The 18,459-nt window shown below is 42.9% G+C and overlaps 1 protein-coding gene across 5 annotated transcripts in view; it reads left to right on the top strand.

The window, feature by feature from the left end:
* SCPEP1 (serine carboxypeptidase 1) overlaps nucleotides 1-18,459 on the top strand; it is a 46,123-nt gene continuing 27,664 nt past the window's right edge. For all 5 annotated transcript variants that reach the window (XR_004484291.2, XM_004271789.4, XM_033431755.2 and 2 more), the window contains exons 1-5: nucleotides 1-140; nucleotides 2,004-2,152; nucleotides 6,608-6,697; nucleotides 9,191-9,346; nucleotides 9,690-9,764. Coding sequence is in view for 4 of the 5 variants with exons in the window: in XM_004271789.4 (XP_004271837.1) it covers nucleotides 77-140; nucleotides 2,004-2,152; nucleotides 6,608-6,697; nucleotides 9,191-9,346; nucleotides 9,690-9,764 (534 nt within the window). In the remaining variant the exon portion in view is untranslated. The remainder of the gene's footprint in view (nucleotides 141-2,003; nucleotides 2,153-6,607; nucleotides 6,698-9,190; nucleotides 9,347-9,689; nucleotides 9,765-18,459) is intronic.

Here is an 18,459-nt window from a genome sequence, read left to right as displayed (position 1 = left end):
CTCGCCCAGCCCGCAACCGTCACGTGCTGAGGCGCGGCGTCCGGCCCGTAGCTGATGCTGCCGCGCGGTATTCGTCATGGAGCTGGCGCCGCGGAGTTGTCTTATGCCGGTGCTGCTGCTGCTCCTGGGCCTGAGCACGGGTAGGTTCGGGCAAAAGTGCTTCAGCGGCCGGTGCCTCCTTCTCTTCTTTAGGGATAAGAATCTGTTAGTGGGTTTGTGCTTTTTAAAGCATATTCCTTTTCCCCTGTTTCTACCTTGCGTAATTATTTTTGCTTTTGAGTCTCACTCTATTTTTTTTTTCCGGATTCAAAGTTCTTTTTCTACTTTTTTCTGGCTCTGGGTGGTCTGCTGCCTTGTTTCTTCCCTGCGTGTAGGTAGAAGCAGTTTTGCAAAATGTAAGATTTGGAGAAGCTCCTGATCAATGAGGGTTCCGCAATCTTAAGGCCACCTCCCTTTTCCTGCCGCGATTGGCTGCTAAATGAGATTATAAGGTCTTTTTATTTTGAGCTGAAACACACGGTACCAAGACTGAAAAATCCTACCACGAATGGGACGTTTAATTGCGAGTAAGCCTTTCTCCCTCTACCTGATCAGAACAGGCAGGATAATATGTCCCCTCACCGCAGTCCTTTTTGGCAAAAACAAATTCGTGTTTAATGGGATGACTTGCAAATTGATTTTCAGTCTTTTCTTTAAGCAAAATGAGCCCTGGTGTGAATCAAGAACTGAGAATTCGAACTAACCACAAACTTGCCTTGTGATCTTAGGCAAGTTGCTTTACTTGTTTTCCCTTTTGTAAAATGGGGATCATATGACCCTTCGACTTGTGTCTGGGAAATGTTGTCGAATAGGTTGCCCCCCGATTTTTTTTATATAAATTTATTTTATTATTATTTATTTTTGGCTGCGTTGGGTCTTTGTTGCTGCGCGCGGGCTTTCTCTAGTTGCGGCGAGCGGGGGCATTTATTGAATGCCTGGTAAGTGCTAGGTATTGTACAACTATCTTGATTGTTTCAAGGATCTTGCATTTTTTAGTTGGTCTAACGATTAAGGAAATACCCTTTTTCATATTTGTTGCCGACCTTTCTTTGTTGTTTTGCCTTTTATTTTTGTTGTACAGAAATGTAACAAGTTTCTGTCCTCAACTCTTGATATTTTGTTTTATAGTCTCTAGGGTATGCTTTAATCGTTTCCCCATCCAGAGGTCAAAGAGACTTTCAACTCTATTTTCATATTATTTTTCACATCTAAATTTTAAAATTGAAATATCTGATCCACTTGGAATTTATTTCGGTTTAGAGTGTTAAGAAAGAACCTACATCTCTATTTTTTTTCTTCAAAAATCTGTTACTCCAGAGTAATATAGTGAGTAATCTTGCCCCACTAACTTGTGATGCTGCTTCTTTTTTTTTTTTTTTTTTGCGTTATGTGGGGCTCTCACTGTTGTGGCCTCACCCGTTGCGGAGCACAGGCTCCGGACGCGCAGGCTCAGCGGCCATGGCTCACGGGCCCAGCCGCTCCGCGGCATGTGGGATTTTCCCGGACCGGGGCATGAACCCGTGTCCCCTGCATCGGCAGGCGGACTCTCAACCACTGCGCCACCAGGGAAGCCCGTGATGCTTCTTTAATTGTATATTAAATGAGGAACAAAAATCAACGTGCTGCATTTTGAGATTTTTTTCCCCCAAAGTGTAAATCTCTCTCTTTTAAACAGAATTATAAACACGTTTTATGCTTCCTGTTAAAAATCCAAACATTACAGAGGGTGTAGGTGAAAATGTGAAAGCCTCCAGCCCCCTGTGCCACTATTAAGTTTGATATGTTTTTTCATAGCTGAGTTTTTTGAGTTTTTTTTTCCTTATCTCCACAATATATTGGAGTAAATAAATTGTCTGAAGTATAAACCAAATCATCACTAGCCTAACCCAGCCGTGTCTCCTGGGCTGGGAATTTAACTGGACATAGACATTCTTCTGGAAAATCGAATTGTGCTTCTGTTTCAGGAGCTGTCATCAGCTGGCCCACAGAAGAGGGCAAGGAAGTATGGGATTATGTGACTGTCCGGAAGGATGCCCACATGTTCTGGTGGCTCTATTATGCCACCAGCCCCAGCAAGAACTTCTCAGAACTGCCCCTGGTCATGTGGCTTCAGGTAAAATTGGTTTCACTGCCTGGCCTGAGGTTGAGGCCAGGTTTCCCCCACTTACCACCTTGCTTGCCCTTAAAGGCTCACAGCTCAGCAGTGAAGAACTGATGTGGTCCAGCAGCCAGCTGGGGCTCTCCTAGGCTTGGGAATTCAGCGTCCTTCTGAGGCAGGCAAAGGCGATGGTACAGTCAAGGAAGCCAAATCAGAGAGTGAGAGGTTCTAGTCTTTTACGGGGGTCTTTTTCTATAGAGCCCAGCACAGGCAGCAGTAGGAACCCTTACTGGAAGCTCCTGAAGACACATTTGACAATATGCTGACAGAAAGTGTTTCTGGAAGGTTCCAAAGCAAAGACTGAGGTACCCTGACCAGCCCTTCCTCTCCCCTCCCAGTCCTTTCCTAGATCTGAATTCCTTGTCCCTAGAAAAACTGGTATTTTGAAAGAACTCAGCCTTTTGTATCTTAGCATTAAGTGTCGGGCCCTATCCTTCTCCCTAAAGAGTGTTTGCATTTTTAATCTTGAGCTCTAGTGGTAGGATTGAAGACAGGAAACTGGTTGGAAATTATTTGAGGGCAGGCAGAGGATCCTTCCTTCCTTTCATTCCTAAAATGTCTGTACAAAGGTGGCCCACACCCACCTGGAAGACCAAGATCTAGGGAGGGGTTGAGGAATGCGGTCTTGCTTCACCTTCTGGAAACTGTAGGCATGGCCCAGCTGGGGCACCAGGTTGCTCACCAGTAAATAGGGCGCCCTAGGGCTTCCCTGGTGGCGCAGTGGTTGAGAGTCCGCCTGCCCATGCAGGGGACACGTGTTCGTGCCCCGGTCCGGGAAGATCCCACATGCCGCGGAGCGGCTGGGCCCATGAGCCATGGCCGCTGAGCCTGCGCGTCTGGAGCCTGTGCTCCGCAGCGGGAGAGACCACAACAGTGAGAGGCCCGCGTACCGAAAAAAAAAAAAAAATAGGGCGCCCTGATACTCACCCCCATGGGATGTAAATGTCACTTCCTCCAAAAATGTCATTATTCGTAAGCAGCCTCCCAGTGCCCCCAGCTTTGCCTTCCAGACCAGTGGATACAGGCTTTCTGATGAGATAAGAAGAGCAGTTTGCACGGAGGGGCCTTTTTCTCTTGGGATTATCGCAAGTATTTTCTTTGAAGGCTGGGGTGAGGCTCAGCCCGAGAGTGCTCAGAAGAAGAACCCGTCTGTGTGTCCCAGGGAGCTTTTGTGCATCCCGGGCAGCTGGAGATGAAGCTGTGGCAGGGCTGTCAGGGAGAGCCGTGCAGTGGACAAGCCCAGTTCTGCCTTCCTGCCACTTAGAGCCGTGGCAAAACACTTCCCTTCTCTGGGCTTTGGTCTGCGGGATTTCAGCGGTTTTCAAACTTTGTATTAATCAGCAGAACTTCTTCCGCTCCCAAGTGAAAGCTTGCAGACCAGCCAAAGCAGAAGAAGGAAGTGCTGGGGCTGAGGCTGGGGCGGAGTGCCAAGTCCCACCCATTCAGCCTCCCCTTTGTCACGTGCTGCCCCTCAGGTACCTTCTGGGCTTCCAGGAACACAATTTGAAAACCACTGAATTTCTGAAACTGCAAACCTTCCTTCTGGTTGACTGCAGAGTAGGGCAGTTGTTTTATTTGAATGAGTTGCCAACATTTACAAATCAAGACATTTCCTTCCTTTTTCCCAAAACCAGGAGATGCGATTACTTGGGGCCTGAACTTGCTGTCCCGGAGCGAAGTGGTGGGGCCCCTCTTGCACACAGGCAGGAGCTTCTGGGGACCCACCTGCCCTCTGTGCTGCGTGTGGTGTACTTCTGGCCCCTCAAGACCGTGCAGTTTGTGACCTTTGGTTTCTGTGAGCTGAGATGCTATTTGATGGTTATCAACGGGCTCACTGTCCTGCTCTTCATCTCCTCAGAGGCCCAAGGGAAGGGGAAAAGAGTATGATTAAGGAAGAAATAATTAATTCAGGTTAAAAGGAGATGTCTCTTAGCAGCCTACTGAGAATCCATGCACTGACTTCTCTGGACAGGTCTTTGGGAATCAAGGTCACGTCATCTGAGTGGAGTAGCTCTGAGTGATGCAGTGTGCTACGTTAGGCACACTTTCAAGTCATCTAAGCGTTTTAGTTTGTCCTTGGACACACTTGCCATATTTCAGAGTCACTGCATAGTCCCGGGCCGTGACAGTACCCCCATCCCAAAGTTCTAGACAAAGAGCTTTTGCAGTGGTATGTTATCAAGTAGAACAGGACAGGAGAATGGGATTTCTCCCCCAAAGACCATACCTCTAGGATTCCAGCTTCTCTCCTTTCACTTTGGTCCTATCCCAGCCCAGTAAGTCCACTAGGAAAAAGGGGCCCAGCTTTCACTCAAGGACCCTTGCTTTTATTTTATTTTGTTTTTTGCTTTGCTTTTTTTTAAATTGAATAATAGTTGGTGTACAGTATTATATGTTACAGGTATACAGTATAGTGCTTCACAATTTTTAAAGGTTCTACTCCATTTATAGTTCTATAAATATGGGCTCTATTCCCCGTGTTGTACAATATATCCTTGTAGTTTATTTTGTACATAGTGGTTTGTATCTCTTAATCCCCTTCCTTTACATTCCCCCCTCCCTTCCCTCTCCCCCCTGGTAGCCACTAGCTTGTTCTCTATATCTGTGAGTCTGCTTCTTTTCTGTTACAGCCACTAGTTTGTTGTATTTTTTAGATTTTCCATATAAGTGACATCAGACAGTACTTGTCTTTCTCTGTCTGACTTATTTCACTAAGCATAATGCCCTCAAAGTCCAATCATGTTGCTGCAGTTGGCAAAATTTCATTCTTTTTTATGGCTGAGTAGTATTCCATTGTATATATATACACCGCATCTTCTTTATCCATTCATCTGTTGATGGGCGCTTAGGTTGCTTCCATATCTTGGCTATTATAAATAAGGCTTCTATGAACATTAGGGTGCATGTATTTTTTCAAATTAGTGTTTTTGTTTTTTTCAAATATATACTCAGGAGTGGAATCACTGGATCATGTGGTAGTTCTATTTTTAGTTTTTTGAGAAACCTCCATACTGTTTTCCACAGTGGCTGCACCAATTTACATTCCCACCGACAGTGTTACAAGGATTCCCTTTTCTCCACATCTTCGCCAACACTTGTTTGTGGTCTTTTTGATGATAGCCATTCTGACAGGTGGGAGGTGGTACATCATTATGGTTTTGATTTGCATTTCCCTGATGATCAGCAGTGTTGAGCATCTTTTCATGTTCATGCTGGCCACCTGCATTTCCTCTTTGGAAAAATGTCTATTGAGTTCTTCTGCCCATTTTTTAATCAGGTTGTTTGTTTTTTTGATGTTGAGTTATATGAGCTGTTCATATATGTTGGATATTAACCCCTTATTGGTCGTATCATTTGCAACTATTTTCTCCCGTTCCATAGGTCTTTTCATTCTGTCGATGGTGAGGACATTGCTTAGAGGGATTTATAGCCTCCCAGTTTTATGATACTTAGCTTGGTGTCGGTTCAAAACATTCAGTAGTTTCATAAACTCTCTGTTGGGGTCCTTTAGTTACCCCTGAGCCCTGACTCTATGTTGTCTCTCTTTTCCTTTAGATTTCCCTGTACAGATTGCCCTGGTTTCTGTTTTGCCTGAGCTGTTTCCTTCCATCATTGTGTATCTCCCTTTCCTAACCATCTTGCACAGGGACACAGCATCCTTTTATTCAAGGCCCTCAGCCTATCCTGTTGGCTCAGCTGACCCCTGAGGTTTTGTCCAGAAAAGCACTGACCATCCTTACCCCTGACCATCTCCTGAAGGACCTCCTCCCCTCTCTTAGCCCTTAGAAGCCATAGAACCTCTGCCTCCCATTGTCTGGGCCCCCAGCACTGAGCTTCTGTTCAGAATCCTGCCTCGCCCCTGGCCTTGGATGCCCACAGTGTTGAGTGCTTCCTGCCCAGGGACTTCCGCATTTACTATGTTATATCCTGGGGATCATCTTGATCAAACTGCCCCTCAGTCTGGGTCCCTTGTAAATCCTCAGGGACACTGAGGAGAGGGTGGTGGAGAGTCACAAGGCCCCGGGTCCAGTCCTGGTGGACCCCTAATTGCCACGTTCCCTCTCTGGGCCATACTGCTCATCTTTGAAGGGAGAGGTTTGGACGAGATGTTTTGAGGTCAGCAAACCCCACGTGAGGCCAAGGCTCGAGCTCAGAGAATCAGAGGTAGGAACGTTCCCTCTGGGGGCTCTTAGCCCGGTTGCTTCCTTTTCTTAGAAAGACTTGAGCAGTTACCAGGGGCTCAGTTAGTGCAGACACTGGATCAGTTGTGTCCTGTGTGTAAGGTTGACCCAGCCATCACTGACTCATAAATTGTTTATAGTGAATGGGGTCATTGTTGTAGTGACGAAGGTTTGACTAACATTTTCTCTGACTTTATTTTTGTTTGTTTTTTTTTTTTTGCTTTCACAGGGTGGTCCAGGTGGTTCCAGCACTGGATTTGGGAACTTTGAGGAAATCGGGCCCCTTGACAGAGATCTCAAACCACGAAGAACTACTTGGGTACAGTGAGGAAGGCCTCGAACTCAAACTGCCGTGTGGCCTCCCCCAGGCTGAGTCCCACCCAGCCCTACCCCATTCTGGGTGGCGTCACAAGTTGAGCGATCCCACTCCACCCCCCTCCCTCTTCCTCTGTGTCCAGGGGGACCTTGCGTACTTGTCCACAGGCTTCCTCTCTGGCCAGCCTCTTCCATTTCTTGGGGCAGCTTATCCCACACTGGTCACCTTCCCAACTCGGTGACCTTTCTCTCCACTTGCCTGCAGAAACCTCTGTCTACTCTAGCAGACCCCCTGGACCTTGTCATTACCCACATATTGGCCATCCCTGCAATCTGAGACGCCAGGGTCCCACCTTCTGGCCACAACCTGCAATCCTTTCCCCTCCTACTCTCCTACTTCCATTCTTGTCTTCCTCAGGACTTCAAACCCCTTGTCCTCTGCCCTTTTGATGTCTCTCTAGTTCTCTGTCTCACCCCGCCCCCTCATTCTTCGCTTCACTTCCTTACCTAACCCTCACCCCTGGTTCCCTCATTCTTCTCCCTCTGCATCCTTGCCACGCCCAGCCTGGGGTCAGTCCCCCTGTCCACCTGCTCAGCCCCTTCCGCCAGGCTGCCAAACACTGGTGGATAAAACCACACCAGTGGGCAGGGTGGGGCTGTTGCTCCCAGCTGGTGGCCACCCTCTGCTCTGTGCTTCTCCTCTGCTCCTCTCCCATCTGTTGATGGACACTTAGGTTGTTTTCACCTTTTGGCTGTTGTGAATAATGCAGGGAACATTAGCGTACAAATATTTGTTTGGGCCCCTATTTTCAATTTGGCGGGGTGGGGTGGGGAATTGCTGGGTCCTATGGTAGCTCTGTGTTTAATACCCAAGTGTTGCTAATATTCTTCATCCACCCCTTTTCCATTGCCTCTCGTGGGTGCTTTCAAAATGCCCCCCCCACCCCCAATCCACTTCCCACATGGTGCTTGGGTGAAACCCTCCAATGCCAGTCACTCCTTAGTTTACTGTCTTTCAGTTCTGCAAAGATCGGATCCAGATTCCTGGGCGTAAACTGGCTTCTGCTAGCCATACCTCCCAGCTTCTCTGTGTGCGCACTCTCCTTGAGGCCTCTGCGCGGGCCATTCCTGGGCTTGCACTTCATTCCTTTGGTCACCCGGTCACACCTAGCTCACCAGACTCACCTCTAAGACTCTGCAGGAGCACCTCCACCTGAAGATCCCCTCTGAGCCCTTTGATTTTCTTGTCTGTCTCCATACTGGTCTTCTTTAAGCACATTTTACTTACTCTTGCCTCAGGGTCTTTGCACATGCTGTTCCCTCAGCCTAGAACATTCACATACTCACTTCCAGTAGCAGAGTACCCCACTGGCTTGTCCCCAAGCCTCCCACGACTAATAGGGTAATGTGACTGGGGCAGAGAGCCTGAACAAGAAGTGAGGAGATGCTGGCCTTGGTCCTGACACTGCCATTACCTATCCAACTTTGTGACCTTGGACAAGTCCTGGGCCTTTCTGGGCTTTAATGTCCTGATCAGTAAAGGACATGGCTGTAGTGTGTCATCACTAGGGATCCTTCAGGATGTAAAATTCTATAACTCTAAACCTCTTTGGGAAAGGTGTTAGAATAAATTCTGTTCTTGTAGTGTTCAGCAAAGCCAGGCCAATGTGGAAACTGGATTCATCTTGAAGAAAACAGACGTGTGGTATTCCGACCTCTCACTGCTTCGAGCTGTTGCTCAGACTGACACTGCATGGTTCTACCTGCACGAATGAATTACATTCAGGACATTTGTAGTGTCTGAAAGTAACAGCCTAGATGCTTCGATCCCTGTGTATATGTTAATTTTTCCTTCTTGCCTCTCCTTTTCTTTGCCTTTCTTTGCTATACTAGTCCGTGTTCCTGTTCCAATTTTTTTTTTTTTTTGTGGTACGCGGGCCTCTCACTGTTGTGGCCTCTCCCATTGCGGAGCACAGGCTCCAGACGCGCAGGCTCAGCGGCCATGGCTCACGGGCCCAGCTGCTCCACGGCATGTGGGATCTTTCCGGACCGGGGCACGAACCCGTGTCCCCTGCGTCGGCAGGCAGACTCTCAACCACTACGCCACCAGGGAAGCCCCCCCATTTTTTTTTTTAATACATTTTAGTAACAGATCATAACCACACTGATATCCTCACATGTGTGCTTTTTTTTGAGCTCATATAAGGTGATCAGAAGATAGTTGGTGACTGGCTGGCTGATTGCAACATTTTTTTTTTTTTTTTTTTTGCGGTACGCGGGCCTCTCACCGTTGTGGCCTCTCCCGTTGCAGAGCACAGGCTCTGGACGCGCAGGCTCAGCGGCCATGGCTCACGGGCCCAGCAGCTCCGCGGCATGTGGGATCTTCCCGGACCGGGACACGAACCCGTGTCCCGTGCATTGGCAGGCGGACTCTCAACCACTGCGCCACCAGGGAAGCCCCTGATTGCAACATTTGACTTTCCTCTGTGGCTTGTAGCTCCAGTCGGCCAGTCTCCTGTTTGTGGATAACCCAGTGGGCACTGGGTTCAGTTATGTGAACAAGAGTGACGCATACACCAAAGACCTGGCCATGGTGGCATCAGACATGATGGTTCTCCTGAAGACTTTCTTTGAATGCCACAAAGAATTCCAGGTAAGCAAGCTCAGAGGGGGCTAGCAGTTGCAGCACTGCATCCATCAGATGCAAACTTCCCCAAGAGTTACATGCCTAGCTGATTCCAGAGAAAACCTTTTTGCACCCAGGATCAGATTGTGGGCTTCTGTTTCAGTCATCACTAAAGGTGGTTTTAGCTTGAAAAAAATGACCCTGCAGCCAGTATTCTAATTAAACATAATAATCAGATATGGGAGGAAAGATCAGCAAAAGCAGATTTGTTTTGTCTGGCCATTACATGCAATAGAAATTTGAAATTGATTCGTGTGAATTAAAAGACATTCAGGATATTTAATTCTTTGTAAATTCCTTTTCTTCCTAGACGATTCCATTCTACATTTTCTCAGAGTCCTATGGAGGAAAAATGGCTGCTGGCATTGCTCTAGAACTTTATAAGGTAACAAGGAAGATGACTTTGTTTTGATGTTGGACAGAAACTCATTATCTTACTTGTGATAGTCACCTGATAATTGAATATCCTTTGAATAGGACCTTGTACATACAGAGTAAGTCTGTAATAATAACCATGAAAAGTTTCAAAAAGAACAATGAAGTCTGCCCCACCAGATATCGAACAGGCTATACAGCTAAGCGAGTAAAGCAATTTGCGGCTGGCATAGCAACAGAGAAATGCAGATACATGCATCAGGCTAAAGAATCTAGAAACATATTTTATATATACTTATGTATATGTATCTGTGTATGTTTATAACACATACATATGTATCATACTTACATATGAACATATAAATGATAAGGTGGTATTTCAAATCATTGAGGAAAACAGAATGTTCAATAAATGATATGGAGACAAGTGGCTATCACTTTGGAAAATAGTAAAGTTAGATTCTTGCCTTACATGAAACATCAGTTCTTTTTACTTTTTTAATTATTTATTTTATTTATTTTATTTTTGGCTGCGTTGGGTCTTTGTTGCTGTCCACGGGCTTTCTCTAGTTGTGGCGAGCGGGGGCTACTCTTTGTTGCATTGCGCGGGCTTCTCATTGCGGTGGCTTCTCTTGTTGCAGAGCACAGGCTCTAGGTGTGAGGGCTTCAGTAGTTGTGGCTCACGGGCTCTAGAGCACAGGCTCAGTAGTTGTGGTGCACAGGCTTAGTTGCTCCGCGGCATGTGGGATCTTCCCAGACCAGGGCTTGAACCCGTGTCCCCTGCATTGGCAGGCAGATTCTTAACCACTGCGCCAACAGGGAAGCCCCGAAACATCAGTTCTTGATAGATTAAAAATCTAAACATAAAAATCAATACTGTAAGAGAACCTGAAAATATAGGAGAAAAGTTTTATAATCTTGGGTACAAAAAACTTGCTTTTCCTTCATAAGATGAAACACCCAAAAGCAAAAAGAATAAGTTTGACGTATTTAGACCACATAGAAATTTAAAACTAATTAGAGTTTCATAAACAATTTTAAAAGATATATACACACAAATAAATATATAGTAGAAGTAGTATTCACATCAGTAAGTTCATTAAAGAAGATAATATTCTAGGGGGCTTCCCTGGTGGCGCCGTGGTTGAGAGTCCGCCTGCCGATGCAGGGGACGCGGGTTCGTGCCCCGGTCCGGGAGGATCCCACATGCCGCGGAGCGGCTAGGCCCGTGAGCCATGGCCGCTGAGCCTGCGCGTCCGGAGCCTGTGCTCCGCAACGGGAGAGGCCACAACAGTGAGAGGCCCGCGTACCACAAAAAAAAAAAAAAAAAGATAATATTCTAATAGGATATTGGCCAGAAAATACGGGCAAACAATTTATAGAAGAAATGCAAACTGCCTATGGACATGTGAACAATGTTCAACTTTTAGTAGTAAGTCAAATCTGTGAGATTTGCAAATATTTTTAAAAATTGGTGGGAGGTCTCTGGGGGTCCAGTGATTAGCACTCCACGCTTCCACTGCAGGGGGCACGGGTTCGATTCCTGGTCGGGGAACTAAGATCCCGCATGCCACATGGCATGGCCAAAAAAATAAATAAATAAAATAAAGTAAAAATTTGGTAACCCCCAGTTTTGGTAAGCAGTCAGGGAAATAAGTGCTCTTGTGCACGTTTGATGGGAATGAGAACTGGTAAATCATTGTAAAAGGGCACTTTGGCAGTATCTATAAACTTTTAAAATGTATGTGCCCTTTGACCCAATAATTTCACTTCCAGGAATCTGTCCTGTGGGAATACTTATACATGTGTGTGTGTCAGAGGATGTTAAGTTCATCGTTGCTTATAATGTCCATAAACGGAAAACAAGATCAGTGGCTGTGTGTAGAGGATTACTTAAATGAAATACGTGGATCCTTCCGTGATGGACACTTTGAAGCCATCAGAAAGAATGGGTAGATCTGTGCATATGTATACATGTATGTATATATATATGCTTGTGAAAACAAAGAAAGGAGTTAGAAGGATATATACCATGTTAACTGGTTAGTGAGCGTGAGGGTGCAGGTGGGGCAGAGGTAGGAGTTTTTTCACATTTTCTCCTGTCTCCTTCTGTGATTAAACTTTTTACAGTGAGCTAGTATGAGCTTTTTTTAATTGAAGTATAGTTGATGTACAGTATTATATAAGTTACACATATACAATATAGTGATTCACAATTTATAAAGATTATACTCTATAGTAAAATATTGGCTATATTCCTCGTGTTATACAGTATGAGCTTTTTTTTTTAAGATTTATTAATTCTCTTTAAAAATGAACCTTTTATAAGAAGCAGTATAGGTACATAACATAAAATTAGAAAATACAGCAAGCACAAATTAAAAAAATTAAAAAGAGATCACCATTGTTAACACTTCAGTGTATAGCCTTTAAATCTTTTTCTGCGCTTTTAGAAATAAGTAAATTTTTTAACCAATAGGAGATAGTAGTATACATAATGTCTGTAGCCTGCTTCCTTCCGTCACTAGTCCTCCCTTTCCTACTTCAGTAAACTTTCATCTCAAATATTCAGGCTTTAATAATCCCAACACGTCCTTTGTGGTCAGTTTGTTTAAGCCAGGACTCAGTCCAGATCCGTGAATTACATGTGGCTGGGATGTCCCTAAAGTCCGTTTTCAACTAACACAGTTCCTTTTTTATGACCCCCATTTGATAAAGAAACCAGACTAACAGAATATCCCATTTTCTGGAATTGTGTGGTAGCATCTTCATGGTGTAATTTAGTTTATTCCTCTCTTCATGGTGTTTCCTACAAAACTGGAGGTCATAGTTAAAGGCCTGATGCATTCAAGGTAAAAGTTTTGAAGAGAATATATTATAATAGGTCAGATTTCAGGAAACGATGGCCTATAGGTCAAATTCAGTCCACCACCTGCTTTTATACGACTCATGAGCTAAGAATGGTTTTTACATTATCGAGTGACAGTGGTGGGGTGGGGTGGATTAAAAGAAGAATAATATTTCATGACACATGAAAAGTGTGTGAAAATCAAATTTCAAGGTCCAAAAATAAAGCTGGGTTTTTTTGTAATGATATTTTATTTTATTTTTTTTAACATCTTTAGTGGAGTATAACTGCTTTACAATGGTGTGTTAGTTTCTGCTTTATAACAAAGTGAATCAGTTATTCATATACATATGTCCCCATATCTCTTCCCTCTTGCATCTCCCTCCCTCCCACCCTCCCTATCCCACCCCTCTAGGTGGTCACAAAGCACCAAGTTGATCTCCCTGTGCTTTGTGGCTGCTTCCCACTAGCTGTCTGTTTTACGTTTGGTAGTGTATATATGTCCATGCCACTCTCTCACTTTGTCCCAGCTTACCCTTCTCCATCACCATATCGTCAAGTCCATGCTCTACTAGGTCTGTGTCTTTATTCCCGTCTTGCCCGTAGGTTCTTCAGAGCTTTTTTTTTTTAATGTTCCATATATGTGTGTTAGAATATGGTATTTGTTTTTCTCTTTCTGACTTACTTCAATCTGTATGACAGACTCTAGGTCCATCCACCTCACTACAAATAACTCAATTTTGTTTCTTTTTATGGCTTAGTAATATTCCATTGTATATATGTGTCACAACTTCTTTATCCATTCATCTGTTGATGGACACTTAGGTTGCTTCCATGTCCTGGCTATTGTAAATAGAGCTGCAATGAACATTTTGGTACATGACTCTTTTTGAATTATGGTTTTCTCAGGGTATATGCCCAGCAGTGGGATTGCTGGGTCGTATGGTAGTTCTATTTTTAGTTTTTTAAGGAACCTCCATACTGTTCTCCATAGTGGCTGTATCAAATTAAATTCCCACCAACAGTGCAAGAGGGTTCCCTTTTCTCCACACCCTCTCCAGTATTTATTGTTTGTACATTTTTTTATGATGGCCATTCTGACCGGTCTGAGATGATATCTCATTGTAGTTTTGATTTGCATTTCTCTAATGATTAATGATGTTGAGCATTCTTTCATGTGTTTCTTGGCAATCTGTATATCTTCTTTGGAAAAATGTCTGTTTAGGTCTTCTACCCATTTTTGGATTGGGTTGTTAGTTTTTCTGATATTGAGCTGAATGACCCTCTTGTAAATTTTGGAGATTAATCCTTTGTCAGTTGCTTCATTTGCAAATATCTTCTCCCATTCTGAGGGTTGTCTTTTGGTCTTGTTTATGGTTTCCTTTGCTGTGCAAAAGCTTTTAAGTTTCATTAGGTCCCCTTTGTTTATTTTTGGTTATAATTCCATTTCTCTAGGAGGTGGGTCAAAAAGGATCTTGCTGTGATTTCTGTCATGCAGTGTTCTGCCTATGTTTTCCTCTAAGAGTTTGATAGTGTCTGGCCTTACATTTAGGTCTTTAATCCATTTTGAGTTTATTTTTGTGTATGTTGTTAGGGAGTGTTCTAATTTCATTCGTTTACATGTAGCTGTCTAGTTTTCCCAGCACCACTTATTGAAGAGGCTGTCTTTTCTCCACTGTATATTCTTGCCTCCTTTATCAAAGATAAGGTGACCATATGTGCGTGGGTTTATCTCTGGGCTTTCTGTCCTGTTCCATTGATCTATATTTCTGTTTTTATGCCAGTACCATACTGTCTTGATTACTGTAGCTTTGTAGTATAGCCTGAAGTCCGGGAGCCTGATTCCTCCAGCTCCGTTTTTCTTTCTCAAGATTGCTTTGGCTATTCGGAGTCTTTTGTGTTTCCATACAAATTGTGAAATTTTTGGATCTAGTTCTGTGAAAAATGCCATTGTTAGTTTGATAAGGATTGCAATGAATCTGTAGATTGCTTTGGGTAGTAGAGTCATTTTCACAATGTTGATGCTTCCAATCCAAGAACATGGTATATCTCTCCATCTATTTGTATCATCTTTAATTTCTTTCATCAGTGTCTTATAATTTTCTGCATACAGGTCTTTTGTCTTCTTAGGTAGGTTTACTCCTAGATATTTTATTCTTTTTGTTGCAATGGTAAATGGGAGTCTTTTCTTAATTTCACTTTCAGATTTTTCATCACTAGTGTACAAGAATGCAAGAGATTTCTGTGCATTAATTTTGTATCCTGCTACTTTACCAGATTCATTGATTACCTCTAGTAGTTTTCTGGTAGCATCTTTAGGATTCTCTGTGTACACGTCTCTATGTATCACGTCATCTGCAAACAGTGACAGCTTTACTTCTTTTCTGATTTGGATACCTTTTATTTCTTTTTCTTCTCTGATTGCTGTGGCTAAAACTTCCAAAACTATGTTGAATAAGAGTGGTGAGAGTGGGCAACCTTGTCTTGTTCCTGATCTTAGTGGGAATGGTTTCAGTTTATTACCATTGAGGACGATGTTGGCTGTGGATTTGTCATAGATGGCCTTTATTATGTTGAGGAAATTTCACTCTATGCCTACTTTCTGGAGGGTTTTTATGATAAATGGGTGTTGAATTTTGTCAAAAGCTTTCTCTGCATCTATTGAGAGGATCATATGGTTTTTCTCCTTCAGTTTGTTAATTTGGTGTATCACATTGATTGATTTGCATATATTGAAAAATCTTTGCATTCCTGGAATAAACCCCATTTGATCATGGTGCATGATCCTTTTAATGTGCTGTTGGACTCTGTTTGCTAGTATTTTGTTGAGGATGTTTGCATCTATGTTCATTGGTGATATTGGCCTGTAGTTTTCTGTCTTTGTGACATCTTTGTCTGGCTTTGGTATCAGGGTGATGGTGGCCTTGTAGAATGAGTTTGGGAGTGTTCCTCCCTCTGCTATATTTTGGAAGAGTTTGAGAAGGATAGGTGTTAGCTCTTCTCTAAGTGTTTGATAGAATTTGCCTGTGAAGCCATCTGGTCCTGGGCTTTTGTTTGTTCGAAGATTTTTAATCACAGTTTCAATTTCAGTGCTTGTGGTTGGTCTGTTCATATTTTCTGTTTCTTCCTGGTTCAGTCTCGGAAGGTTGTGCATTTCTGAGAATTTGTCCATTTCTCCAGGTTGTCCATTTTATTGGCACAGAGTTGCTTGTAGTAATCTCTCATGATCCTTTGTATTTCTGCAGTGTCAGTTTTTACTTCTCCTTTTTCATTTCTAATTCTATTGATTTGAGTCTTCTCCCTTTTTTTCTTGATGAGTCTGGCTAATGGTTTATCAATTTTGTTTATCTTCTCAAAGAACCAGCTTTTAGTTTTATTGGTCTTTGCTATCGTTTCCTTCATTTCTTTTTCATTTATTCCTGATCTGATCTTTATGATTTCTTGCCTTCTGCTAACTTTGGGGTTCTTTTGTTCTTCTTTCTCTAATTGCTTTCGGTGTAAGTTTAGGTTGTTTATTTGAGATGTTTCTTGTTTCTTAAGGTAGGATTGTATTTCTATAAACTTCCCTCTTAGAACTGCTTTTGCTGCATCCCATAGGTTTTGGGTCATCATGTTTTCATTGTCATTTGTTTCTAGGTATTTTTTGATTTGCTCTTTCATTTCTTCAGTGATCTTTTGGTTATTAAGTATAGCTTCCATGTGTTTGTATTTTTGTATTAAGTTTATTAAGTTTGTATTAAGTTTATTAAGTTTTGTATTAAGTTTATTAAGTTTGTATCACGTTTAGCTTCCATGTGTTTGTATTTTTTACAGATTTTTTCCTGTAATTGATATCTAGTCTCATAGTGTTGTGGTCAGAAAGATACATAATACGATTTCAGTTTTCTTAAATACCAAGGCTTGATTTGTGACCCAAGATATGATCTATCCTGGAGAATGTTTCATGAGCACTTGAGAAAAATGTGTATTCTGTTGTTTATGATGGAATGTCCTATAAATATCAATTAAGTCCATCTTGTTTAACGTATCATTTAAAGCGTGTGTTTCCTTATTTATTTTCATTTTGGATGATCTGTCCATTGGTGAAAATGGGGTGTTGAAGTCCCCTACTATGATTGTGTTACTGTCGATTTCCCCTTTTATGGCTGTTAGTATTTGCCTTACGTATTGAGGTGCTCCTATGTTGGGTGCATAAATATTTACAATTGTTATATCTTCTTCTTGGATTGATCCCTTGATCATTATGTAATGTCCTTCTTTTTCTCTTGTAATAGTCTTTTTTTAAAGTCTATTTTGTCTGATAAGAGAATTGCTACTCCAGCTTTCTTTTGATTTCCATTTGCATGGAATATCTTTTTCCATCCCCTCACTTTCAGTCTGTATGTGTCCCTAGGTCTGAAGTGGGTCTCTTGTAGACAGCATATATACGGGTCTTGTTTTGTATCCATTCAGCCAGTCTATGTCTTTTGGTTGGAGCATTTAATCCATTTACATTTAAGGTAATTATCTATATGTATGTTCCTATGAGCATTTTCCTAATTGTTTTGGGTTTGTTATTGTAGGTCTTTTCCTTCTCTTGTGTTTCCTGCCTAGAGAAGTTCCTTTAGCATTTGTTGTAAAGTTGGTTTGGTGGTGCTGAATTCTCTTAGCTTTTGCTTATCTGTAAAGTTTTTAATTTCTCTGTCAAATCTGAATGTGATCTTTGCTGGTTCGAGTAATCTTGGTTGTAGATTTTTCTCCTTCATCAGTTTAATATGTCCTGCCACCCACTTCTGGCTTGTAGAGTTTCTGGTGAAAGATCAGCTGTTAACTTTATGGGGATTCCCTTGTGTGTTATTTGTTGTTTTTCCCTTGCTGCTTTTAATATTTTTTCTTTGTATTTAATTTTTTTTTCTTTTCTTTTCTTTTTGCGGTACGCGGGCCTCTCACTGCTGTGGCCTCTCACTGTTGTGGCCTCTCCCGTTGCGGAGCACAGGCTCCGGACGCGCAGGCTCAGCGGCCATGGCTCACGGACCCAGCTGCTCCGCGGCATGTGGGATCTTCCCAGACTGGGGCACAAATCCGTGTCCCCTGCATTGGCAGGCGGACTCCCAACCACTGCACCACCAGGGAAACCCTGTATTTAATTTTTGATAGTTTAATTAGTATGTGTCTTGGCATGTTCCTCCTTGTATTTATCCTGTATGGGACTCTCTCTGCTTCCTGGACTTGATTAACTATTTCCTTTCCCAAATTAGGGAAGTTTTCAACTGTAATCTCTTTATATATTTTCTCAGTCCCTTTCTATTTCTCTTCTTCTTCTGGGACCCCTATAATTCGAATGTTGGTGCGTTTAATGTTGTCCCAGAGGTCTCTGAGACTGTCCTCAGTTCTTTCATTCTTTTTTCTGCTCTGCGGTAGTTATTTCCATTATTTTATCTTCCAGGTCACTTATCCGTTCTTCTGCCTCAGTTATTTTGCTACTGACCCCTTCTAGAGAATTTTTAATTTCACTTATTGTGTTGTTCATCATTGTTTGTTTCGTCTTTAGTTCTTCTAGGTCCTTGATAATTGTTTCTTGCATTTTCTCTATTCTATTTCAAGATTTTGGATCATCTTTACTATCATTATTCTGAATTCTTTTTCAGGTAGACTGCCTATTTCCTCTTCATTTGTTAGGTCTGGTGGGTTTTTACCTTGCTCCTTCATCTGCTGTGTGTTTTTCTGTCTTCTCATTTTGCTTATCTTATTGTGTTTGGGGTCTCCTTTTCGCAGGCTGCAGGTTCGTAGTTCCCGTTGTTTTTGGTGTCTGTCCCCAGTGGTTAAGGTTGGTTCAGTGGGTTGTGTAGGCTTCCTGGTGGAGGGAACCTAGTGCCTG

This window comes from Orcinus orca, chromosome 19, assembly GCF_937001465.1.
Source record: "Orcinus orca chromosome 19, mOrcOrc1.1, whole genome shotgun sequence".
NCBI classification, from domain to species: domain Eukaryota; kingdom Metazoa; phylum Chordata; class Mammalia; order Artiodactyla; family Delphinidae; genus Orcinus; species Orcinus orca.
Note: the sequence above shows the minus strand (reverse complement) of the source record. Positions and strands in the feature narration are given on the sequence as shown.